The 27,165-nt window shown below is 44.1% G+C and overlaps 1 protein-coding gene across 6 annotated transcripts in view; it reads right to left on the bottom strand.

The window, feature by feature from the left end:
• Window positions 1-27,165, bottom strand: part of LAMA5 (laminin subunit alpha 5) — a 362,437-nt gene that overhangs the window by 111,947 nt on the left and 223,325 nt on the right. For all 6 annotated transcript variants that reach the window (XM_053245482.1, XM_053245481.1, XM_053245483.1 and 3 more), the window contains 16 exons: window positions 24,576-24,710; window positions 23,281-23,415; window positions 21,241-21,378; window positions 20,663-20,715; window positions 18,677-18,776; window positions 17,943-17,995; window positions 17,142-17,247; window positions 15,756-15,855; window positions 14,696-14,852; window positions 11,536-11,665; window positions 7,650-7,792; window positions 7,457-7,563; window positions 5,856-6,009; window positions 4,253-4,413; window positions 3,202-3,310; window positions 1,362-1,459 (listed from right to left, as the gene is read on the bottom strand). In XM_053245482.1, the coding sequence (XP_053101457.1) occupies window positions 1,362-1,459; window positions 3,202-3,310; window positions 4,253-4,413; window positions 5,856-6,009; window positions 7,457-7,563; window positions 7,650-7,792; window positions 11,536-11,665; window positions 14,696-14,852; window positions 15,756-15,855; window positions 17,142-17,247; window positions 17,943-17,995; window positions 18,677-18,776; window positions 20,663-20,715; window positions 21,241-21,378; window positions 23,281-23,415; window positions 24,576-24,710 (1,879 nt within the window). The remainder of the gene's footprint in view (window positions 1-1,361; window positions 1,460-3,201; window positions 3,311-4,252; window positions 4,414-5,855; window positions 6,010-7,456; window positions 7,564-7,649; window positions 7,793-11,535; window positions 11,666-14,695; window positions 14,853-15,755; window positions 15,856-17,141; window positions 17,248-17,942; window positions 17,996-18,676; window positions 18,777-20,662; window positions 20,716-21,240; window positions 21,379-23,280; window positions 23,416-24,575; window positions 24,711-27,165) is intronic.

Raw genomic sequence — 27,165 nt, 5'->3', positions numbered from 1 at the left:
CCCATCACAGAATGCCCCCTTTAAAGTTTCAGCCCTTATTGTACAGTTAAAATCTTTTACACTTTTATTATGGATTACACTTTTTTATGGAGAATTGGTCTATTAATTACTATTAGTTATGATAACTTAAGGGGAGCTCCATGTTCAGAGGTTCTCCTCAATAACACCGAAAGCCAGTTGCTGCGAGCGAGAGCAGGGGAGGGTTTTCACCCTCCTGCCATATATGCTGAACTTGCAAGACATACTTCGCTGGCCACTTGTGGGGCGTGGGAGGTGCTGGACTAGAAGTATTTTTGATCTGATTCAGCAGTAGGGTTCTTCTTATAAAAGTATGGGCTCAAGCTTTTTTAAGATACTGATAGGGCCACCAGTGGTACCTGCCCCTCCTCACTGGCTTCAAATACCCATTCTCCAGCACTACGTAGCAACTGTTCTCCTGGTATTCTGCAAGCCTCAGTCTACCTTCTTTAGTTGCCAGCAAAAAGAAATAATGACAAAATAAATTTAAAATCCAAATGATTTTACAAGGGGGAAAAAACCTGTATACAGAACAGAGGATGCAATTTTAATATTTACAAAATTGCATAAGTCATTGTAAGCACAAAACACGGGACATCTGTTTGCAGGATTTTGGAATTTTTTAGCACAGAAATCTAGGCACACAAACCTGCTTCAGTCATAATTACAGTTGTACTCTAGCACTCTTTACACTGCCTTGCCAGAGCTCATCTAGAAATGAAATCTCTGGGCATAGCTGCATGTGCCCATGTTCCCTCCACCACACACAGGATGCAGATCTGTCTTTCTGTTCTGTTACTCCAGACAACATCACGTCCAGTGATGAAGCTAATCAAATAAATGGACAATTTTGCAGCTCTGTGTTCTATAGCAGGGAACCTCAACATTGGACCCCCAGATGTTATTGGACTTCAACTCCCATAATCCCCAACCAAAGGCCACTGGGGCTTGGGATTATGGGAGTTGAAGTCCACTAACATCTTGGGGGCCCAACATTGAGGATCCCTGTTCTATAGCATCTCAGAACCAAAGAAGATACTTGGATTAATGTTATTTATTTAAGTTGCCTCTGAAGAAGAGCATCTCACACTCAAAACGCGTCAGGCAATATTGAACAAATTAATGTATGAAAACTCATCAGCACCTTTGGGAATTGCCCCCTCCCCTTTCTTCGGTTCTGATTTGTTGATGCTGCGTCATTTTTCTCTGCCACCACTTTCTTCGTTCTTTATAGCATCTCCCCACTAAAAACATGGCAGCATTTATTGCCCAACGCAAGACACTTTGGTATTCACAGAGGGACAGGTTTACATAAAACAACAATTGCAAAACTTTAAATTTACCTGTTTGGTGAGAATGCTCCATGGACACTGATGCAATGGACCTTTGGCTCCACAAACTCCAAAGTGAATTGTTCATATGGGACCAGGTACACTTTGTACTACAAGTTGGGGGGAGGGAGGCGGGGGGGGGGAGACAGACAGATAGACAGAGACAGCGAAACAGAACCGAGAGAATGAATATGAATCACTGGTGCTTTTCTTCCTAGTAAGAACATCTAAGGAGTCAGTGCAAATATTACTTTTTAACAATACTTTTGATGGGATAGAAGTCTCAGGTCCGCTGAACACATGCAGAACGCCCACAGCAGGGCTGGGCAAAAACTCTCAAGCATGAAATATCACAGCAGTCAGGCTACTTCTGCTCCTCAAATGAATTTCACAGCTGTTCTAACTGCAGAAGTTGCAGCTTCGTAATGTCCACATGAGAAATGCAATGCTAATCTCAGATCTCTTGCATAAGCCATTATTTCCCCATATCACCCAGCTGCAGTAACATCCATCTAGGAACTTAGGAAGCTGCCATATACTAAGTGAGAACATTGGTCCATCTAGCACAGTATTTTCTACCTAGACTCGCAGCAGCTTCTCCAAGGTTAGAGGCAGGAGTCTCTCTCAGCCCTATCTGGAGATGCCAGGGAGGGAACTTGGAACCTTCTGCATCCAAACATACAGATGTTCTTCCCTGTGAGGCCCATCCCCTAAGGGGAACATCTTACAGTGCTCACACATGGAGTCTCCCAGCACACACACATATTTAAATGTTAAGAGTTAGGAGACACGTTACTTGCTGGCTGGGAGTTGGCCTTTAATAAACTCAATGTTTATTTGTGCTGTTTATACATGTTTATAAAGTGCTGGTTATAAACTAAAGGTAAAGGAAAAGTATGCTGTCAAGTCAATTTCAACTCCTGGCACCCACAGAGCCCTGTGCTTTTCTTTGGTAGAATACAGGAGGGGTTTACCATTGACATCTCCCGCGCAGTATGAGATGATGCCTTTCAGCATCTTCCTATATCGCTGCTGCCCGATATAGTACCAGCGGAGATTCGAACCGGCAACCTTCTGCTTGTTAGTCAAGCATTTCCCCACTGCACCACTTAAGGTGGTTATGGTTATAACCGATAAAGCCCTAAATAGCTTAGGCTTGGGGTATTTAAGAGAACGTCTTCTTCGTTATGAGCCCCACCGCCCACTGAGATCATCTGGAGAGGTCCATCTGGAGCTGCCATCAGTTTGTCTGGTAGCCACTCAGGAGCGGGACTTCTCTGTTGCTGTCCTGAGGCTTTGGCATATGCTCCCTGCTGAAATAAGAGCCTCCCCATCTCCAACAACTTTTACAAAGTTTTTTTAAAAGATGCATTTATTCATCCAAGCTTTTCAACCAGAATTGTGATTTTAAACTGTTTTCATGTTCTACTTTCTGTTTTAATTTGTTTGATGTTTGTTGTAAGCAGCCCAGGGATGTGGGTTTAGGGCTGTACACAAATATAATATATAAACACATATTTCTCAGACATTAGATCTAGTTAATTCTGATGCAAACTGGAATGTAGGCTGAAAGGAAGAGACTAGAAGAGAGTAGAAGGGTTCTCCAGACTGACTGCTACTAGAGAGAAAGCAGACCACTGAGCTCAGGCTAGAACTTCAAGGACTTCTTTGAGAACTTGTCTCAGCCCTCCTGCTCTTGGATGCAGACGAAGTTCAAAGCCAGATTCCTAGCTCCAACCTCTCTTTCTCTTCCACTGCAGCTATTATTCCACCTGCTCCCACCTAAGAAGTCTCAGGTTTGCCATAGATACGCCCCACAGTGGATTATGAATTGCTTATGTTAAGTCCTTACCAGGAAGAAATGGGCCTGGTCCACTGTGAGCTGAACTGAAGCCTCTGTAGCCAGTTCAAAAGCTGCCAAGCGATTGAGCGAATCTAAAACCAGCCCACGGCAAAGGAAACTGCAAGACAAAAGCAGCGATTGAGCTCAAGGACAGCCTTATCCTGCCAGATTCCCTTTCCCCCCTCATGGTGGCTTTAATACAGAGCCTTTGTAACTCTTTGAAATGCTTCCCTTGAGTAATGACAAGGGCATGTTTCCTAAGGATATCCCAGGACCTCATTTCCTATTGTTAAGGTGGCAATCTTAAGTCAAATGGGCAGAAAGGAGTTCCCAGACAATGTAATCAATCTGTCATGTACACAAATACAGTCTAGCTGTTTAAATGGGGCACCAGGGCTCAGGATGCTCATGCTATTTTCATCTCAGCCATACCCTATTCTAAGGACTGAGACTCGTTTTGGCCCAGATTTCTGGCACTAGTCTGTACTTCTTCTGGCAACAATCTAAACAGCATGTGCCTTTCACCCAACTGCAATGACTGCTAATGTAGATCTGACCTTTAAGACGTCCAAAGCATAGAGTGCTTATTGAACTACAAAACAGAATGGGCATAGCATCAACCCTAACCCTCTCTACCCCCATGAGGATGACACAACGGAATGCATGTCCTGCTCCTGGCGGTTATTGACTGTGCTGGGGATAACTGAACCAGCCACAGGAACTGTGAATTCTATTCCACAGCCTTGTTGAATTCTTAATAAAGCCTGCTACTGAAACCTTCAAGTATGCCTTAAATTCACATGGCCCCAATCTATCTCTTTTGCAATCTTTCTTCAAGCAGAGGATAGAAGTTACTATTGTCAAGCCCATCTTTGGCTCAGGTATAGCCCAGGAAGCTTGAACAATTGTTCATCTAACTCACAAAGGCTTATTGCTATAATAATTTAACTACGAGAAAATAGTAGAAAAGCTCCCTTTACAGATTATGCAATACACAAGGAGCTGTGCATATTCCTCCATCAGGTTCACACTCTTCCTTCTCTTATATCTGGGACTATACCTGTACTTGCAGGTGTATAGAGCAAGTGTGCCCTGCTGGGGTGCAAGATGGGGTGCACTCACTGCTACATCGACCATCTGCAGACTATTACTGTTGGCATAGTCCACCAGAAGTGCATATTTCCCTGGGTGGGGTACATCAATCCACAGCTGTACTTCTACCTATGTGTAAGAAAAACAAAGTTAAGGAGAAAAGGCTTTGAACTAGGCTCTGTATGAAATCTTATACGAGTCACTCGTATAAGACGACGCGATGTCTTCTTTCAAGGAAACGCTTTTGAGAAAATTCTGATGCAGGAAGGAACTTGACTGAAGTACATATAAATTTTGTCATAAAGACTTGGGGTGAGAGTAGCATAGAAGCTAGTATCTAGCTCAACCATCATGCCCAATGTCAACTTCATTAAAAAGCTGTTTTCTGTGTTAATTTCTCCTTTGTGAACTCGAACCCCAAGGCAATACTTACCCTTCTTGCATCTTAAGAGCAAAAGAGTAATCTTGAGGAATCACTTAGTCCATTCAGTTCAGTATCCTCCTTCTCACAGTGGCCAACTGGGTGCCTCTGGGAATAGGGCTGTGTGATGTGACACTTGTTTCATTTGAGGGCAGTCTCAGAACTTTGGGGTCCCCAAGTCAATGCTTGGGGGATTCTAATTCACTTCAGTCTGATCTGAAGGGATTGCTCCAAATTGGGGCTAAAACATTGGCTCCTTACTGCCACTGCCCTGATCCCTAAACATAATTCTCAGACAGGGAGGAGGGCATCAGACAGACTGGATGTACGTAGTCTTGCTCTAGATAGAGAGATCGATTTATTTCGGTTGTTGTCCAGCAATTCTTGCTCTTGGTAGCGAGGGAACACCAGCTGCAGCTGATACTTCACTTTTTAAAGGTTTTCAGTTGGCTTTTTAAATCCCTCTGCAGTCCTAGGAATGGAGCAGAGGTTATTGGGAACTGTAGCCTTTTCTGGGGCTTTTCGGGGGGCAGGGGGGTGGCTAAAATTCCAAACAACTGTGCACTTTTGCCAGGGCTTCAGAAGGAAAACGTTAAAATCTCCAAAGCAGTTGCTACTCACTTGCTACCAGGACAGGAGCAAGATTAAGTACATCCAACTGTCTCCTCTTCCCTGCCTGGTCTAGCAAGTATGTTCAGGGGTTGGGGGAGTAGCAACATGGAGGGAGGGGGAACTGGCTGAAGCAAAGCTTCAGCAGCCGAACTGGGACCAAACAGAATTAGCCCCGAATCCTAATTGTTGTTCAATTCACATGAATCAGGTCAATTCAATTTAGGCCTGATTCATCAGCTGGAGCCTCATGCAGCTATATCAAGGAAGCTCACAAGCAGGGCATAAAGACAACAGGCATTCTCCACTGTTGCTCTGCAGAAACTGGTTATTCAGTGGCATACTAACTTTGAACACTAAAGTTCCATTACATCAGCCACCAAGAGGCCTATCCAATTAAGGTACTTTCCTGAAAGGCACTAGGGCAATGTTTCTGGACCATGGGGAGATAACATTCTCCTTGCCTGGGGAAAAGTGCTGAAAGGTAGCATCAGAGCTACATGTTTTAAACTGACCAATCAGTATAAATGGAATTACTTACGTCATTGCCATGACATATCACCATCTCGGGATACACGGGGGTGATCTGCTCCTTGGGACAGGGTCTCAGTAAGCTATTGTCCAACTTGCAAATGGCGTCTTCTCCTGACATAAAGGGAAAGTGTTCCACAGGCAAGTACTTGTACAAGAGACAGCTAGAAAGGATGGGAAAGAACTTATTTCTTCCTCAGGATATTCGGTAGAATAAAGTATCAAATTTTCTCAGAACACCTCTAAAAAAGCATTTTTTCTCAGAACACCTCTAAAAAAGCATTTCGTTAAGAACAAACTATATTGTCCTCAAGGCTACAGGGAAGTGTACATTTTACATTTAGAGGGAAAGTGGCAACATGTCAACAAGTCATTGCACGTTTGCTTGGAAGGGGGCAGAGCTAAATATTGGGAAATGTGACAAATAGGGATGCGAACAAAGCGTTTCATGCACAATGGGGGGAGGGGCGGAGAGCAGGCAATTTAAAAGGAGGAAGGCAGGTATTACCTGCCCCTCCCTTGCTCCTCCGCCCCCCCCCCCCCCGCCGAGCGGCACTGTTTGTATTCAGCAGCTGGGCTCTCTGTTTGCCCAGCTGCATCATGCTGGGAACAGGAAGTTCCCTGTTCCCAGCAACTTTTGGGCAGCGTCAGGGAAGAAATGGCATCTGAGCATGTGCCTACACCATCTTGAGTTCAGCAACACTGAAGAACCTGGCAAACAGAGAGCCCGGCTGCTGAATCCAAACAGCGCTGCTCAGGGTGTGTTTGTGCGTGTGTGCAGTTAAGATCTGCCTCCCTCTTTTTAAAGTGCCCGCTTGCCCCCCACCCCCGCCACGCTGAAACAATTTAGCTGGGGCAGCTCAAAGTCTTTTGGCACTGCACCTTGAAAAAGAGATGCCGAAACACTTTGAACACATTCCTAGTGACAAAATGCTACAGGACATAGTGACCATGTCACCTTTTCCCCTTCCCTTAAGAACTCACATAGCAAGGCTATTTGAAACATTTTGTACACCTTCACATGTCACAGTAGAAACTGGTACACTTTTAAGATAGAGGCTGCAATTGAACAATTAGGCTGCTTGTATCTTGTTGAAGACATGGGATTCAACAGCTTGTCCGCAGAATTGCAGCAACTGTGTGTACCACGTCCACCCCACAATCCAAATAAAAAGCTGTGGAAGTCTTCTGAAGACTACTCAAGTGCTGCTATTCCTCATTTAGGGCATGGGAAATCCTATGTTGTTCTAACCCTAACTACCAGGTATTTGATATTGCTGATTATATATGTCAACTCCCACTGGGAATTTTGTATGAGTTCACTTTATTAGCAAGGCACCAATCAACCCTCACTACCTCTTTTACAGAATGTCAAATGGGCCTGGATACTTGGGTCTCAATTTCTAGTCCTCCTAGATCATAGCAGCTAGAACGGCTTTGCTCCAAATTCTCAATGAAAACTAACAATGTATCTAAAGATGTCCAGCCGAATTGTACCCCTAATGCTGGAAGGGCAAATCTAAGCAGTGCAATGCAGAGCTGTGTTTTAGTGCTCAGGGCCAAAGACAGTGCAAACTAATCCTCCAACAAAGATGGAAATGGAAGCCTTACTTTTGACTGACTTGTTCAGGTGCTGGGCTATAGGTACAAGGATCCGAGACTTTCAGCTGCAATATGGGAGCCTCATAGTATGAGCTGGGCAGTAGGACCAGGTAATCCTGGAATGAAGGGTGGAAACGTGAGGCTTAGCTCCTCTTGTCCCTGTCTTAACTAAAGATGAGGAAAGAGAGAGGACGGTTCTTACCAGTAATACGCCCTCGACTTCAATTATTAGAGACCATACATTAGGGCTCAGCACAAATGGCTCACCAAAGCTATTCTGAGGAACAGTGACAAAAGCTGGCTCCTTGGTGGGTAGAAACACAATCTGCTTGGTCTGCTCTGTACCTGGAGCAGGGGAAAAACAAAGGTCTACTATCAGTCAAGCCTGGAAGGTGCACAAAATCTCTGGCGTGGCCCCAAGAATGAATAATTTTATTGATTGATTGATTGAATTTCTATACCGCCTAATATAGAAATCTCTAGGTGGTGTACAGATTAAAACATAATATAAAATATAAAACATTGAAAGCCAATTCCATTGTGTGTTTTCATCATCCCGCCTCCCACCCCTGCAAAAGAGGGCACATGAGTGATTTGTGGCTTCACCATGTTCCACATGAATCTAGCAAGTTCTTGTGTTTCTTCCTCCAATAGTCACCCACTGTAGCCTATACAACTCCCATTTTTAAAGCAGTGATGTTTCAGAGAGATAAAAGAATCACAGGAAGCTTATGCATCCTGTCCCTTCTCAGTAAGCGACTACCTGAAGTTACCTTTGGAAGTAAATGGAGCTTCTTTTAATATTTCCCTTTACAAATATCAAACCCAGAATAAAGTACTTGATGCTTGTAAATAGCCAGTCGCCTGATCATTTATGGATAGTATCATCTGGATGGTCACCAGGTGACCAAGCAAGGAAGCTTTACAGGAGTTGGTTCCCGCCCCACCACCCCACCTTTTGGGTACACAAATGATGAACTTGGGGATTTGCAAGCAAGCTAGTAAAACATACATGGGCTTGTCACTTTTGTTGTCTGAATTGTACTTTGCATTCAAACAACATGTTTTCATCCATGTAGGACACTTGCAGGAGCACACTGTCAGTGGCATTTCCAATTGACCAGGCACAGAAGCGTAAATTTTCCAAAGGGCACATTAGCTTTCCATTCTCAGTCAATCTAACTAGAAATCTGCACCCTTAAAGACAACAATCCCATGGCCAAAAAGCAAGTGAATTGCATTCATGAAAGGGAGGGTTTTTTTTCCCCTTTGAGAAAAGCTGCCTCAAAGAATGGTTCAAGGCCAGTATCCAAGCAGTACTTTCAGTTCATGCTAATATCAAAATGAATCAGCATTTTAAAGTGTGTGAGAGGATGTGTAGGAGTTGCCATATGCTATACTAGGCACAATATTGACCTACTTCCTTGCATTCTACTATCACAGATAGCCAGTGGCTTGGTTGAAGCAGCAAGACACACTCCGCTGCCACCTGTACATGCCATGGAGGCAGGCAGGAGAATCCTTCCTGACTCCTGCTGAGATCAAAGCATGAGATTCAAATGACCCTTTCCTTATTTTTCAGGCATACACCCCACACTGCATAGAATTATCTAGCGTGGGTTTTTTTAACAGCATGATTTTTAAAAAGCATTATCTTGGCATTCCACCAGTGAGAAGGCATTTCCAGTAAATACCGGCTGAGAGCGAGACTAATGTTGCACATGTACAACAAACACAAGTGTCAAATACGCGAAGAGGTCTTGTAGCTGCTCGTGCTCTTGGTCTGCTTGCGCGAGCATTGCATTTGCACAAGGCCAGAAGACAGCTTTGCATCATTCCGTAAAACATATAAAGGACTGAGGAAGAGGTTTCACAGAGGAGAGCTGGTCTTGTGGTAGCAAGCATGACCTGTCCCCTTAGCTAAGCAGGGTCTGCCCTGGTTGCATATGAATGGGAGACTAGAAGTGTGAGCACTGCAAGATATTTCCCTCAGGGGATGGAGCCGCTCTGGGAAGAGCAGAAGGTTCCAAGTTCCCTCCCTTGCATCTCCAAGAGAGGGCTAAGAGAGACTCCTGCCTGCAGCCTTGGAGAAGTCGCTGCCAGTCTGGGTAGACAATACTGAGCTAGATAGACCAATGGTCTGACTCAGTATATGGCAGCTGCCTATGTTCCTAACTGCAACCTTAAGCACCAATGCAACAGTGGTCTGGAATGCAAGCTCCCAACTCAGTGGAACTGGCTAATGTAACATCTTTGCATTAGTGCAGCTTTAGTCTAGATGTCAGCCAATGGGTTTTTTTCAAATTAATCTGCTGGATGAAAATGTTGTTTTGCCTTGTCAACACCAAACAGAAACAAATTCACTGGGCCAACCATCTTAAAAGTGGTTCTAAGCTGATTAAACTTTGGCATCTGTCATAACTCCTGCCAGAGGAGGAGTGGGGAGTTCACTGGGGTGAATCTTTCACTCCAGGAGATTCACAATAGGCTGTAGTGATGTGCATGGACCGGTCCACAAGCCATTCTACAGGCCTCCGGACCGGTCCGATCATGGGGTGGTTCAGCGGTTCGAACGCCAGGATGGGTGTTCCTTTAAGGGTGGGAGGAGGGTGTACTTACCCCTCCCGCCACTTTTCCTCCGCCGGCGCGCACTTTTTTGGAAGCATTTGTGGCAGCAGGATACCTCCCTGCCGCCTCTTCCCCCTCTCGGCAGCAAAAGGCTTCAGAAAGCCTTTTGTGGGTGCACACGTCGCACATGCGCTTCACATCTCCGCGACGTGCGCACATGTGACATGGAGACGTGGCGCGCATGCACATCGCGGAGACGTGAAGTGCGCACGTGTAAAAGGCTTTCTGAAGCCTTTTGCTGCCGAGAGGGGGAAGGGGCGGCAGGGAGGTATGCTGCTGCCCCAAATGCTTCCCAAAAAAAGCAAGCCGGCGGGGGAAAAGCGGCGGGAGGGGTAAGTACACCCTCCTCCCGCCCTTAAAGGAAGTCCCACCCCAGTGCCAGACCGCAGCTCCACGGTTCCATACACATCCCTAATAGGCTGCTACCCACCATCCACTTTATTTCAACGTGGGACAATTATAATAATTTAATTTTAATTACGTAGAATCTCTTTCCACATAAGATTCCTGTGGGAGGTTAAAACGGCAAAACCCTGCCTACAAGGGCTGAGCATTCCTAAGCCTCCAGAGGCAATTGGCCCAAAATGCAGGCCCAAAATGAAGAGTAGCACACTTCATCAACAAGGGTTTATTCTTAGATTAAAAGGAAAACAAGAGTATGCAATAAGAACAATGGTCTCTTCATAAATCAGATTGTAAAAGAGAGAGTTTTCATTAACTTGGCAACTCAGATTCAAGCAATACAATAAAGGAAAATAATTTCCCTCATGCGTCTAACTGAACTGGTCCCTAGCTTATTACTCACAGGCCAGGATCTTCCAGCTTTCTCCAACCTCCCTGGCTGTGTCCTCCCATTTCCCCAGCAGCTTCTCAGCCAGCTGCTTCCTCAGGGCACTCTGGGACAGAACTATGAAACAGCTTTCCCCTCTTCAGTAGGTGGCTGTGTGTGTGTTTCCCACCCAGTCCTCAGGATTGGTCCTTTTGTTTTGATTTCCCCCTTGTTAGGAAAGGCCCGCCCGCCCAGCAATTGCTCTAAGTGAAGCCTAGTCCTCCCTCAAATCCTTCCCATCACTACAGCATTACTCCTTCCTACCCTCTGTCACATATAAGTCTGATTGTTACAGACAATAAAAACTTAATTAGATGAACATAATTGACTTGCTGATGACCAAAGCTTGGCTGGTTTGCAGATATACTTTAGCAAAAGAAAAGAAAAAAAATTATCTTGGCAGGAGAAGAATGAATACAAGGCATAGCAATAATTCGATTGCCTTTCTGTCAATCTCAGGACAGCGAATGAGCTTGCACTTTGAAGATCCAAATGAGTTTTTGACCGATTGATTGATCAGCAATACAGTGCAGCCTAAAACTGGAAACGGCGAGGCAAGACAAAACACTCCAGAGACAGTAGAGTGATTGTGGAGTGGGTTATAGGTGGAGAGGAACTCTGGTATCCTTACCTCTTCTTCGTGGCTGATAAGATGTAATTTTGCCATACACAGTGGAACCTCCTGAATTTACATATCTGAGGATGACATGGAAGAGGTAGAGCTCTGCTTCTCTCACGTGCACCGTGACTTTGACTTTTTTCTGCAAAAGGCAAAAAGTACATCGGGCACATCTCACTGCAAGGCAGGCTCCGGGCCCGTTTTCTACCCTGCCTTTCTATCTGTCTGCCTGCCTCTCTAGGTGCCCTCCCCTCTACATTGCCAGTGTTCCTTGGGGTGCGCTGCTTGAGGAGATCCAAAATCTACTATGCGGGTAGTGGCTGTTTTGGGGAAGGGGGAAGGAAATGCTGTTTGGCAGAAAAGCAAAGGTTGGCTCGTCATCGGTCGATTTTGGAAGGGGGTTAGTCTAGAAGTGAAAAATGCACTTACAGTTGCCACAAACATTAAACATTCTTTCCTCAAGGACTGAGACCCTCCCTTCCACATTTGCAGGCCCCCGGTTGACGTAGCGGAAGACGAGGCGGAACACGTCAGGGGAGGTCACACTGAGGGTCACCACTACCTTGGGCTGGTGGGAGAGAAAGGGGAGAGAAGCAGAGCACACCTTAAATAACCTCCACCGTCACCTGCCACCAGCTCAAGCACAGCACGCCTGGACTCTTGCTCCCAAAAGCAGCATGCCAAAGCAGATAAGCAACCAAGCCAGCCCCATCCTGGTACTACAGGCTGGCTAGCTGGCCTCGAAGGATGCCTCTGAAACACTCACTGCACAGCAGGTTGCGCCTACATCTATCTATCCAGCCTTGCCAGAAAAGCACAATCCACAGTCAAGAGCCAAGGGGAGAGGAAACAAGAGCAGAGCGAAACAGAGAGTGGCAGACGACTTCCTAAGAGAGGCACACAGAATTTGGCTAGCACCTACAAAGGATGGTTTTCACTTTGCAACTTGGAGTCATGAGAGTGCTCCCTCAAAACAATCCCAAAATGAGTGTGAGGAAGGTGACAGGAATTTGCTTGTGAGAAAAACATGGGTGTGACATGACTATGAGTCCAGGAGTGCCTCAGTTTGCCTGGGTCTTTCTCAAAAGAGAGGTGTGCATATAATCGCCTCTAGGTTTATGACTTTCAACAGATTTGCAAAATCATTGCTTTATCCTAAAATGATAATGTAGAAAATAGCTTTAAGAGACTCTTACACACACTCACAAATTTTAAGACAGTGCTTGAATTCAGAAACAACGCTAAACCATGGTTTGGCGCTATGAATAGGATCGAGCTCATGCACTGCCTCCTCCCGTAACACATGGAGAAGAGAAGGTTCTGTTCCAAGTTTGCTACAAACCATACCTAGTTGGATTTGGCCAAAACAGCAAACTAGTTTGCTGCTAAACCAGGAACAGAATTATTCAATCGACACATGCAAGGGGAGGATGCAGGAGGAAGCAGGGCATGCAAGCATGAGGGTTGTACTTATAATACAAAGCCTTGGCTTAGCACTGTCCGATATGTCTATATCACTCAAAGGCACTCTTAAAACTAACCTCTGCACAGGACAGGAGGAGGGAGCATGTAAACTCTTAAACCTAATCCTCCACTTTAGGGCAGCACAGTGCACAAGAGGAACCAACCTGTTGGTCTCAGATTAACATCTGTTTTGAAAACCGCAATCTTCAGTAATGTTAAGGCCCAACAAGCTTTATGAGAACTTTCAAAAGTGTCCAGCTTGCAACTTCTGTGGTTAGAGAATATGTGGACACTTTCCAGCTCATTCGTTCATTTAGAAAAACTGGATGTTTGGGACAGGTATTCGACTGGAAAATGAAGATGGGGAGACTGGGAGTTGTCCACACCAATGGGCTGGCATCCACAATCCATGCAAATTAGGTTTGCTATGAGCAAGCAGAATATGCAGATTAGCCCTGGCACTCCAAGTCAAGCCACATTTCCAACAAGTGTAAATAAGCTGCCATCTAGAATGCTAAAGAGTTTCTGCAAGAGAGAAATAGGAATAGACGACCTTCTAAATCTCATTCACACATTTCAAGCAACAATTATACTGTGGAATGAGCAGTTTTGTGAAGAGTCTCTGGCTCTAATATATTATGACTGGGATTATAACAATGCCTCAATAATTCTGGTGAGCATCTCCCAACAAAATCTAAAGAGGACAAGGAGAACAGGTCCTAAAACATTACTAAGTCCCCTATATAAAGGGAACAAAAATCAAACAAAGAATACCTCTTATCTAAGAGAACTCTCACACTGAACAAAGCCATATAGCAGAATTCAAAATGAACCACAAACCATACACGTACACACTCACTCTGTGAACCCTTCAGACTTCACAGAGGAAATGTATATCTGGAGAGCAGACTCAGCAGATATGAATAGTCTCCATTTCTAGTCATTCAGCCATACCATGTCAGGCAAGACACCAACAAACAAAGAAAGAGCAACCAAAGCCACATGCTGCATAGGAAAAAGTTGAGAGGATTTTTCCTTTCCTTTCAGGAGCAGGGAGACGTTATGCAAGAGGGAGACAGGAAGTGGGTGAATAACTCCCCAGGAGACCTGTGTAGTAGTTGTTTTTTTCTGACAATCCCTTGCATTGTTCCTGCCTAGCCACTTTCTCCTAAATGAACTCAGCCTGACACAGTGACGTGGTTGCAGGACTGGGGCCTTACCTATTACCCAGCTGCTCTCTTCTTAAACCTAAAGGACATGTTAGCACAAACAAAATCTTGCTGAAGATACAAATTCGTGTGGAGCACACATTTGCATTGAACTCTCCTTGGCCTCATGCTTCCAGGAGGCCCTTTGTGGCATTATGAGTGGGGAAATCCTCACCTTCAAGGCCACTTCAAATGTTAGAGACTTTCCAATGGGAAAAGCACACTTGAAAACTCAAAGAGCACCACATGTGACAACTGCATGTCCATCTATTTCAGTGCATGATCATGTGATGTACACATGATAAACAGCTGCAACCAACCATGGCTTCCCGGTATGCATACATAGAGCAGAATAGTCACATATATGTCTACATGTGATGATCTACTCACGACATTGATACATTTTCTTTTACAGAAGCACCGTGCTTGTATGCAATTTGCAGTATTTGAAGCTGCCTTTAATTTCTTCCAAAGGAAGGAAGCGGAGGAGTAAGATCTACCTGAATGGAAGACATTAGCACATATCCTCTCCAGCTGAAATTCTCAAATTCCAGGAGATTGTAGCCAAAACGAACAGGACGTCCATCCAGAGTAGTTCCTTCTTCCAACTCATATTTCAGGTGGTGAAGATCAGGGATATAATGGTCTTTTGCTGGTCTAGAGATAAGATGTGAGGCTCATAGTTAACAGCTTGGTTTCTACTGGCACTATGAAGTAGTGAACACTCTGCTTGATCATATTTAGGCTCAGCTAATTAAGCAAAATCTCCTAATATTTATTTAACACCTCCACTGCTATAGGCAGAGTTGTTTGCACTCATGCCAAGAAAATTCATATTCTGTGCCCAAAAATGTAATACCATAGTGCACAATGGAGCTCGTTTAATTTTGAACATGTTTACATTTTCGGTAAAATTTTAAACATTTGTTAAGGGTTTACAACAAGCAAGGTGATCACAATGATCTTGAAGAATAAGTGAAGAATAAGGGTTTATGGAGAAGAGAAATGACTTGAGATGTAAGCATGCAAGTCACAGCAGCTCTGGCCATTAATATCTGAAGTCTATACAGCAGAAGTTTGTTAGAGATGTGCAAGAATCACAATTCAAAGAGCGATTTGCAGCACATCCCCAGCACCTTTAAAAGGGAGGAGAGCAGGTCCATACCTGCTCCTCCGCTGCTCACTGCAGCTTCCTGTTCAGGCGGATGTCATAGCGTGCTGACAGCACTGTCCCCAGCTGCCCTTGGGTGATAGTGGCATGCACATGGCCTCCATGCATGCACGGAGGCCCCCTTACCATGGGTCCCCTCTCTCATCTTTTCCCTGAACTAAAAACTCCACATATGCGGAATCACAGGTATGCAAATAACCCTTTTTAATGGCATCTAAGAACCTCTCACTCAGGCTCTTGTCAACAGGGCTGTCCCTCAGATGATCCATTCACATTCTCCACCCCACTCTCAATAGACAGAAAGCTAGAGCTAAGTTGGAAAGCCAAGAATGAGAAGGCTAACATCCTTGGCATGCTCTGTAGTATCACATCTTTGGCCTGCTTCTTACTGAGAGCATGTGGGACCTTGGGTGTTCAGCCGGCAGTGACAGGCTCCTGTCTTCTCCTCACACACGGGCCCAATTGACCCACCGATGTCACAATGGCAGCCTGCAGATAAGAAGCACATGTTTACATTCCACAGCCGCTAATGGGCTTCAAATAGCACTCATCAAAGCCTGGCACCAAAAGGAGTGGCAGCAGCATAGTATTCTATATTTATTCAATCGTATCCGTTTTCACATTGGCTTCTGGCCCTGCCTGGATCTGTTTCCTTGCCTCCCAGTTTGGAACTGTTGCGGAAATATGCCTACTGTCTCCCACTGGGCTCCTAAATAATGCCTCCAACCTCTGCTTTCAGATCATCCTTCTGCACCTGCATCATAACCCCACCCAAGGATACAACCTTGTATGGTCAACAAAAACAACACAGACAGCAATGGAAAGTGCTGGTACTCCCAGTGCCAAGAGCAGAGATGTATATGTTTGTGTTAAAAATCAAGGACAAGAACCCACACTCAGGGTTTTGTAGAGCCAATTTTGGCTTCCTTTGTTCTATTATACATCAAGAGTGGCTTGGGCAATCTGAACTTAACACAGTGTACTGATCTGAACTCCCCTTCTGTTCTCTAAAATTAGTATCTCACAAAATAGGCACCAAATTTAAAGCCATGTCCTTTAGTCAAGGTTATTACACAACTCCTTTCATGCAGGCCTTTGACATGTTTCACCGTTTCCCCCCCCCATCTTTTCTTGAAACTATTGTTTAAATCTGATATTCTGCATCTCCACCTTGTCAATAGCAGACACCTCTTTTTCATTTCCTTTTCTTTGATCTGACATCTGTGACCTCATTTCATTATGGTTATTTAAAAAAATGTCTTTTCCAAGTTCCTGTCAATGTCTTCAAATACTACATACACTTAGGGAGGTCTGAGCAAGGTATAAAAAAAGAGGAGCATGGCTAGCTGTCTACAAATTTAGCAATATTTGGAAGAGGAAGAGAGGGTTCTAAGCCCACTTCAAAAATGCAAAGAACAACCTGGGTTTCATGGGAAGGAGGGAGAGACAATGAAGTATGTACTATAAATGCAATATACAAAGCTCAAGAAACAAAGCTTTACATTAAGAACAATAATCAAATCATTAAAAATTCTAACAGGCTAATGAAGACACACAGGTGTGTCAAGGATCATCATGTTCTTCCTTAATATGTGTCAGCAGTCCCACACCAATCATCCTTACAAAGGTGACGTTCCAAAATCCTCACATCTTCAATTCAAATCTCACTCTTCCTCTCCAGCTGACACATCTCCTTGGTCTGAGCAGATGTCTCCTACGACATATCCCACCCAATGGCTAACTGAGTATGCGATTATAGAGGTAAAAGGGCACACCTTGACAGCCAAAGTAATTTCCGCTCTGAAAGTTGTAGTATCCTTCTCTGCATGCTGAACAGAACTGGCCACAGATGTTGGGCTTGCAGAAACAGTGCCCATCACCCTAGGAGACAGCAGTCACACACCAAAATCAACCTGCAGTAGCTCATCAAAATTAACTACCACAATCTTAAGTGACATTTCTTGTACAAACAAAAAAGTGAGAATTGCAGGAATGTGAAAGAGGACAGAGCATGTGAACTACAAGAGCAACTGTCATACAAAAACAACAAGAGTGATGAAAATCTCAGTTCTAGCTTTTATACTGATTGAGAGACATTGGGAAAATGTGTTTCTGTGTACTAAAGATCTTAAAGCCAACAGAGAAATAAAATGATGCCCATTTATGGTTCTTGTTGCCTTTTAACATATCCAGGACAACAATTCTGCTATACTAAAAGTAAACCATCCCCCAAACGTTATTCACCTTCACAAACGGGTTTTGCAAATATTCAGGAAGTAAAAGGACCAGGATGCACAGAACTTGTTAGAGAGCTGATTTCGAATAGCATGTTACACTTGCTGCAGAGTCCTCAGAGACACGTTTGCAGGTGGCACAGAGCATTTCAGAGAGAATGGGACACTGGCAAAAATCCCACACACGCCGCAGCCCCCTTCCATGAATGCCTGTGCTGTTTCACTCAGCTGCAAGGGTGAGTTTGCTGCATGCATACAGCGTTAATCAAGAGCTTCTGCCTGCAGGGTATAGGTCGTAGCCAGAACTTTGCTACAGATCTCATAACATGGTGGGAAACGTACTTGCTGGCATTCAGCAACACCTGCGATTGTCCCCATGGTGTCACACTGGCAGCCTAAGGAAAAGAAAAAACGGATGATCAGATAGCGCCCCAATGTATCCAACTTGAATTAATCTGATATTAACGAATCCTTTAACATGTCGGGTTGCCAGAAGCCAGAAATACAGTGAAAGCCCCATGGAGAAGTCAGTTCCTTAGCCATACATTCCTGCTGTGCTCTCTGATGGCAAGTAGACCATTCAGAGGACACTACTTTTAGTGCAAAGGTTTTACGATATAAGAAAGTACCTTAAATTGACAAGGTTTATGGTAAGTAAATGGCAAATCTAACACAATACAGCCAATAGCTTTCTAGAGACAGAAAAAGAAGTCTTTACCAGCCCTACTACTTGAGGTCATTTAAAGATGCCAACAACTGAACCTGGGACCTTATATGTCCAAAGTGCATCCCCTATTCCTCTGATATAAAAATAACAAATCCTTCATTCCATTCAACATTACAGAGTTCCGAACAGAGAGTAGCTATTCTGTTTGTCTATGGCTCATACCAAAATATCTTCAGCTGCGGTGGTCCATTCTCTGCAATGTATTTGGACATACAAAAACCAAACAAACAAAAACAAAAAAAGGGGAGAAGAAAAGAAGACCTTCTCCCTAATCATCAGCAAAATATTCTGTGTTTGATATTAATTAGGAGAGGCATTTGTTGGAGGAACTGCAAGAAAGTTTTCTTACTCATGCATCCATATGGGTTATCTGGAGTCAGATTCCAGTAGAGCGGCTTGCACAGATCACAGGCTTCACCTTCCACATATGCCCGACAGTCACAGGAACCCTGGGTGGGAGGTAACAAAAGAACAGCCCTGCTGGATCAGGCCCAAGGTCCATCCAGTCCAGCACCCTGTTTCACACAGTGGCCCACTAGATATTTTTCTAAAGCCCCAGGCAAGAGGTGAGGGCATGCCCTCTCTCTTGCTGTTCCTCCCCTGCAACTAGTATTTTAGAGGTGGCCTACAGCCACCAGACTAGTAAGCATGGATGATCTGTCCTCCATGAATTTGTCTAAGCCCCTTTTAAAGCCACCCAAGCTAGTGGCCATCCCCACATCCCATGGCAGAGAATTCCATAGATTAATTATGCTCTGTGGGAAAAGGTATTTCCTTTTGTTGGTCCTAAATTTCCCAGGCTTCAGTTTCATGAAATGACCCGTTTCTACTGTTGTGAGAGGGGGAGAGAAATTTCTCTCTGTCCACTCTCTCTACTCCGTGCATGATTTTATAGACCTCTATCATGTCTCCCCACAGTCGTCTTTTTTCTAAACTAAGAAGCCCCAGGTGCTGTAGCCTTCCCCTATAAGAAAGGTGCTCTAGGCCCCTGATCATCTTGGTTGCCCTCTTCTGCACCTTTTCCAGTTCTACAATGTCCTTTTTAGATGTGATGACCAGAATTGTACTCTGTACTCCAAATGTGGCCACACCATAGTTTTGTATAAGGGCATTATAATATTAGCCATTTTATTTTCAATCCCCTTCCTAATGATCCCTAGCATGAAATTGGCCTTTTTCACAGCAGCCACACAATGATTCAACACTTTCAACAAGCTGTCCACCACGACCCCAAGTTCTCTCTCTTGGTCAGTCACTGACAGCTCAGCCCCCACCAGTGTATATGTGAAGCTGGGTTTTTTGCCCCAATATGCATCACTTTACACTTGCCAACACTGAACCGCATTTGCCATTTTGTCACCCACTCACCAGGTTTGGAGAGATCCTTTTGGAGTTCCTCACGATCTGTTTTGGATTTCACTACCCTAAAGAGTTTAGTGTCATCTGCAATTCTGACCACCTCGCTGCTTACCCCAACTTCTAGATCATTTATGAACAATTTAAAGAGTACTGTTCCCAATACAGATCCTTGGGGGACCTCACTTCTTACTTCTCTCCATTGTGAAAACCCTCACAACCCTACATTGTTTCCTATCATTCAACGAGTTACCAATCCACACTTGAACCTGTCCCTTTATCCCATGATTGCTAAGTTTTCTCAAGCATCTTTGATGAGGAGATCTGTCAAAAGCTTTTTGGAATTCCAAGTATACTATGTCAACCGGATTACCTTTATCCACATGCCTGTTGACACTCTCAAAGAACTCCAAAAGTTTAGTGAGGCATGACTTGCTCTTGCAAAAGCCATGCTGGTTCTCTTTCACCAAGGCCTGTTCTTCTATATGGTTAATAATTTTGTCCTTAAGTATGCTTTCCATCAAATTACCCAGAACAGAAGTTAAGCTAATATTCTGGATCACCCCTGCATCTCTTTTTGAAAATCAGAGTTACATTAGCTACTTTCCAATCCTCTGGTATAGAGCCTGATTGTAGGAACAGGTTACAAGTTTTTGCTAGGAGATCAGCAATTTCACATTTGAGTTCTTTCAGAATTCTTGGGTGGATTCCAACTAGCCCTGAAGATTTGTTAATTTTTAGTTTTTTAAGACAATTTAGAACATCCTCTCCCGTCACCTCAAATTAGCCCAGTTCTGCAGCCAAGATAAGGAGAGAATAGATGTAGATGTAAACAAATCAAACAAAATCTAAGGCCCTGCAGAATCATATAATCCAATGTTAAACTGTCAATTTTCATGCTACAAATACACTCAAGATGGTATGTAATGCTGACAAACAAGAATCAAAAATAAAAACAGCAACCATGGGAAATACTCACCCCTGATATGGAAGGATCTGAACTTGCAAGGCCTGCAGGATTACAAGAGCCCACTGAAACAGAAAAAGCACAGGTAAAAGTAGACTTCTAGGGGGAAATGTGCATAGTTCCTGGGTTGGTGCTTTAATTATTGTGTGAATCCAGAGGGGGTTGGAATTAAGGGGTTACAACCACTACTTAAGTAGGAGACAAATACGCTTATTACTAGAATTAAGAAAACCAATCTGAGAAAATCAATTGAAATTCACAGAAAGCACAAAATGTAATCCATGTCACAGAACAGCTGAACTTCCAACACCAAAACCTTCTGTTATTTTCTAAAGTGCTGCCACTCCAAAGAAGAGTTTAACAAAGTGAAAAAGAGGTTTAACAGCATTCTGAAGATACCCAGTGATGAACTCTGCATTTAAATTCAGTACTATTTGTGATTTCAGCACTATTTACTATGAGCATATTTATTTTTTAAAAATCAGCAGTGCTGATTTTGGGTGCTGAGGTATAATTACATCTACATCAGGGGTTCTTGTTTGTGTGATGCAGTAAGCCACATACACAGAATAGAAGTTAGGTTGAATTACCTTCACACTGTGGAAATGCATAAGCCCCTGGAATGCAGGTATCACAGCGCAGTCCAGTTACTCTTGGACGACAACTACATTGCCCTGTCTCCTGATCACAGCTACCATAGAGAGAGCCTTCTATGGAACAGTGGCAAGCTGAAGAAGATACAAAAGGACAGCTAAGACAGAGTCATAACAAAGGGTAACTGCAATGACAACAAATGATTTGTACAACACTGTATTACATTGTACAATATTTCATATTTATTTATCATATTTATATACTGCCTCTTTCTCTCTCTCTGCAGAATGCAGAGCAGACCAGAGCAGTGAGTGAAGCACAAGTTAGTCAAGCCAGACATGGAGCTTGTCACAGCAATCCCCAAGAAATATTAGACACATAGAGCTAAGCTCAGCTGCCACTGTCCATTTCTCGCCACAAGACCTTTTCACAAACAAAACAAACCACAATTCAAGGAAGGAAGGAAGGCTCCCAAGTTCTGCCTTTGTCAATCTGAGATCCACCAAAAACCAGATAGTTACAGTAGCAAGCAATAGCACAGCATTACATTTATTTATTCACTTATTTATTTAAAATATTTATACACACACACACACACACACACACACACACACACAGAGTACACTACTGCTCGGGGTAGCTCACAACTATAAAATAGATAAAATATACAATAAAAGTAATAAAAATAACCATATTTTATACTGAGTAAGAAAAGAAAACCAGAAAATCAAATCTTCCTTGAGTCCTTCCTCCTCTCCTGATGTAAGGGCTCTCTCTGCCTCCCAGTCCTTTTCAATACATTTTGAAATTCCCTCTTTTTTGTTTCCCCTTTGTCAATCTGAGATTCAGCAAAACAGTTATAGCAGCAATAGGTAGCACAGCATATACTCAGTGCTGATAAAAGAAAACCACAAAATCAAACCTTCCTTCCTCCTGTCCTGATGAATCCCCTTCTTCATAAGGGCTCTCTCTGACTCCCAGTCCCTTTGAATATATTTTGAAATTCCCTCCAAAAGGGTCCCCCCTCCCCCCAGCCAATGGGGGCACAGTTGCCCATACCAACACTTGATTTGAATGACAACAAGCCAACTAAGCAATGAGGTTGCAAGCCAATCGGAAGCCAGTGCCATAAAACCAATCAGCGAGGGAGAAAAGCCCACCAAAATGGCTGCACAAATCGCACTATTTGGGGCTGATTCGATTCGACCTCAAATCAGCCCCTTCATTTAAGGGGTGATTTGGTTTGCAGTTGAATCTGCAAATTGCCCCAATTCGGTGTGATTAATTTGCAAACACATCCCTAATAGCAAGACAGATGAATGTGGGAGGAAGGGGGGAGATAATCCCCATCCCAAAAGGATTCACCATCTGGGGGCAGGGCAGAGGGACCTATGAAGAAGACACCAGCAACAGCCACTGGAGATTTGCTTTTCTGGGCTGAATAGGGACAGTTGTTCTCCCACTGTTAAATATATGAGAGCAATTATTTTATAAGCCCAGCTAGCAGGCGATGGGGCAATTCTCACGACCAACAAAAATCAGGCTAGGAGAGCCTAGCCCGGTTTTTGTTGGTCGTAAGAACCACCGGGCTCACAGCCGAGCCCGGTGGTTCTTGAGCGGGTAACCCGCTCGAGAACCCCTGCTAAAAAGCAGGTTTGCGGAGTGAGCGCTCCAGCAAACCTGCTTTTTAGGCTCGTGAGTAGCCGTGGTGCGGCTTCGCGCCACGCCTACTCATGAGTAGACCCCCGGCTGGGAGGCAAAAAGCCGCCTCCCAGCCCGGGGATCTCCCCAGTATGCCCTGCACGCTCACGAAGAGCATACTGGGGCTTTCGGGGGCCGTGCGGCCCCCGCTCCCCCCACCCCCCGCCGGCTCCGTCACGGAGCTGGCCATCATGTGGGCGGCCGATCCGGCCGTCCAGGGCTCCCTGCCCGCTCGTCTGCAGAGAGAGCGGGCTTAGTCCGCTCTCCCCGCAGTTTTTACAAAAGCGGGTCTCACGGATCATGAGACCCACCTCAATATCGACCAAATAACTCACCTGTGCAAGTTGGGAACCCATAGAAGCCTGGTGCACACTGGTTGCATGAATGACCTATGTAATTTGTGTGACATTGGCACTGACCAACTGGGCTGCAGTCATTGTCCAGAGAGCCCCGGGGATCACAGGAGCAGGCTGCAAAGGAAAGACATACAAACAGATTTGAGAAGAACTGGATTGCGAAGAACCGTGTACAACAATGCTTTTCAAGGAATATAAAGTTGGTTATTTAGTGCCAGACTTGTTCTAGGCAAACCAATGGACACATACCACCTCCTAAATAAGGCTGGACATTTCCTCTAAAACAAAGTAAAAAGCCATTTTGGCTCCTACATTCAGGGTTGCAGACAGGAATCTCTCTCAGCCCTATCTTGGAGATGCCAGGGAGGGAACTTGAAACTTTCTGCTCTTCCCAGAGTGGCTCCATCCCGAGGGGAATCTCTTACAGTGCTCACACATGTGGTCTCCCTTTCATATGCAATCAGGGCGGACCCTACTTAGCTAAAGGGACAAGTCATGCTTGCTACCACAAGACCAGCTCTCCTCTTGCAAAATCGCGATTAGCACGAGTCCCAGCACAGAAATACTTCTGAATTTGAAGGCTGAATGCAAGACACTAGTTGCCCAAACACAGCCCATGCCTTTTAGTCCCTTTAAACACTCTCTGGGACATTCCTTATGATAGTACCAAGTCAGAAAGGATGGAGGTACATTATAAGAAGCAGATGGCCATTCAAAATAACAGAGATACTAGAAATACCCACAACTTTAGCAGCTGCACTTCACCCATTTCCAAGTTTCCCCCTGTAACATGTAGAAACTTGTATTTGGGGGTGGGGAGATGAAAGCAATTGCTCCAGCATACTAATTGGCTTATCCAGCTCTTTGGGTAGTAACATCAGCAATACTGATGAATTATTGACTAGCAAATATCCACTGAAGTGGAGACGCTCTAAAAGGCAGTTCACATTGGCCAATGTGAAAACAAAGTGTTACAAGTATGCATTGTTCGTGCTGGTGTCAAAAATAGAACAGGGGCCAAAGAATAGTTTTTTAAGAGATGTCATGAAGGAGGACTGTGATAAATTGTTCCAAACAGAGCAAAAAACAAACAAACCCAACCACAAGTGAATGGATGTTGGAAAATGTCCCTGGTCTAGATTCTGCCTGGGAAAACAGTGGCAGGAAGTATCCTTGTCTTGGTTCTTGACCTGCAAAGGGCGGCTTCTCCACTTCCTGTCAATTAATCACAAAAACTGCCTCTTCCCAGCCAAGTCTTTCATAAGCTGGCATACCTTGGCAGTGAGGATAGGAGTGATATCCAAAACTGCACTGGTCACAATGAGGCCCATCGTACTCAGGCCGACAGTAGCATCTTCCAGAGGCATCACATCCTTCTGGCAATGTCCCAACAGCACTGCAGCCACAAACTACGATGGAAACAAGATTCAGGGTTCAGAATTTTGCTGTAACAAGGAAGGAATTCAGCACCACAGAAAGGTTAAGAATTATCTCAGGAAAACCAATTATCCCAGCCAAATGCAGGCACGAAAGGAAACATACAGGATGGATTTTTGGTAGTGCAGAAGGCGGGGAAATAAGTCTAGTATTGGGTAAAGCCCCTGGTGAGCCCCTGGTGGCGCAGTGGTAAAACTGCCGCCCTGTAACCAGAAGGTTACAAGTTCGATCCTGACCAGGGGCTCAAGGTTGACTCAGCCTTCCATCCTTCCGAGGTCGCTAAAATGAGTACCCAGAATGTTGGGGGCAATATGCTAAATCATTGTAAACCGCTTAGAGAGCTCCGGCTATAGAGCGGTATATAAATGTAAGTGCTATTGTTATTGCTAGTGAGATCTGGTTCTGCACCCAGACATCACATCCTCATCAAGCTATGCTATACAAAAAAACCCAAAAAACAAAAAACACTACCAAAATTTTGAGCTAAAGAAATATAACCTCCACTCACTGGGCAGGTTCAGAAAACACGAGAAAATAGTGAACCGCCGGTTCCCAGAGCTTGTCAGCAAGCCTGATTTCTGGTTCTGGTTTCTCAACCAAGATTTGAAGTTGGTTACAGATGTCAGGTTTGGAACTGCAAGTAGAGCGGAATATGTCGACATTGGTGGGTTCGATGACAACTATTTGTTCTGCTTAAAGTGTTTTTACAAAGAATGCTGAGCTTTTTGGCCAACATTGAGATGATGAGGGGAAGGAATTAATCTTGGAATGGAATTTTTAGTAAGAGGAGTCCCAGAAAAGGACAAAAAGTGCTACCTAACACGCTGCGCCTGACCATTAGAAGGTCACTGCAGATTCTAAGATTTCACTGCACACTATTTTTCACTGTAAGATTCACTGCACACCCCAGCACAGTAGCTCCAGTGACTGTTGCTGGTGTCTATCTTATGTTTCTTTTTAGATTGTGAGCCCTTTGGGGACAGGGATCCATCTTATTTATGTATTATACCAGATGTGGTATAACAACAACAAGAACAACAACAACAACAACAACAACTACTACTACTACTACTACTACTATTATTATTATTATTATTATTATTATTATTATTATTATTTCTTGTTTACACAGTCAGACAGGTGTTATTGACTGGTTTGTTTTATCCAGACATCGAGTCCTTCCCAAGGACCTGGGATCCCAGAATTTTATTATAAATGGTTATAGATATCGTCGCAGAATATAGGCTGTTCCCAGTAAAGCTGCTTTTTGTAATTGGCTGATGGTGATTTCTGTGGCCCCTATGGTGTTGAGGTGCTCTTCAAGGTCTTTTGGAACTGCACCCAGGGCGCCAATTACCACTGGGATTATTTTGGTCTTCTTCTGCCACAGCCTTTCAATTTCAGTTTGTAGATCTTTGTATTTGGTGATTTTTTCTATTTCTTTTTCTTCTATTCTGCTATCCCCTGGTATTGCTATGTCGGTTATTTTGACTTGTTTTTCTTTCTTCTCGACTACAGTTATATCTGGTGTATTGTGTGGCAGATGTTTGTCTGTTTGTCTGTTGTGGATTTTTCGACTTTTGCTCTTATTGCACTTGTTCTTAGTGCCTGTTCTTGTGCAGCCAGTATTAAACCCTCTGTTTCTTTCTTCAAGTTGCCATTCTTAAGCCATTGCCAGGTCTTGGTGATGTCTGATTTTCCACTTATATTGTGTAAATATTGACCATGCAGGGGCTTCTTTTTCCATTTTTCTGCTCGGTTCTTGACTTGTTCTTTCTTGTAGGCCTGTTTTGTTTCATTGCTGTTGAATAGTTTCACGTTCTTGACCATTTGAAGTGCATCTTCATCACTGTCTCTTATATATTCTTCAAGGCCTCTTTTCTCCTCCTCTACTGTTTGATGGACTTGCAGCATCCCTCTTCCACCTGAGCTGCGAGGGAGGTAGAGCCTATCTACATCACTGCGGGGGTGCAGAGCATGATTGATGGTCATGATTTTCTTGGTCTCACGATCTAGCGTCTCTAGCTCTGCCTGGGTCCAGTCTATTATTCCTGCAGTGTATCTAATAAGAGGTATAGCCCAGGTGTTTATGGCTTGTATGATGTTCCCGCCATTGAGTTTGGACTTGAGGATTTTTCTGACTCTCCTGATGTATTCACTTCCAATTTTTCTTTTAACTTCAGTGTGTGCGATGTTATCAGCCTGGAGAATGCCCAAGTATTTGTAAGGTTCTTTCTCTTCCAAGTTCTTGATGTTGTTTCCATTGGGCAGTTCTATTCCTTCTGTTTTTGTTATTTTCCCTCTGTTCATTATTAATGCAGCACACTTGTCTAGTCCAAACTCCATTGCTATATCGCTACTGAATATACGGACAGCGTTTAGCAGTGATTCGATTTCTGACTGGGACTTTCCATACAACTTCAGATC

This window comes from Hemicordylus capensis, chromosome 4, assembly GCF_027244095.1.
Source record: "Hemicordylus capensis ecotype Gifberg chromosome 4, rHemCap1.1.pri, whole genome shotgun sequence".
NCBI lineage: Eukaryota > Metazoa > Chordata > Lepidosauria > Squamata > Cordylidae > Hemicordylus > Hemicordylus capensis.
The sequence above is the reverse complement of the archived record's forward strand: the minus strand, read 5'-3'. Positions and strand labels throughout refer to the sequence as shown.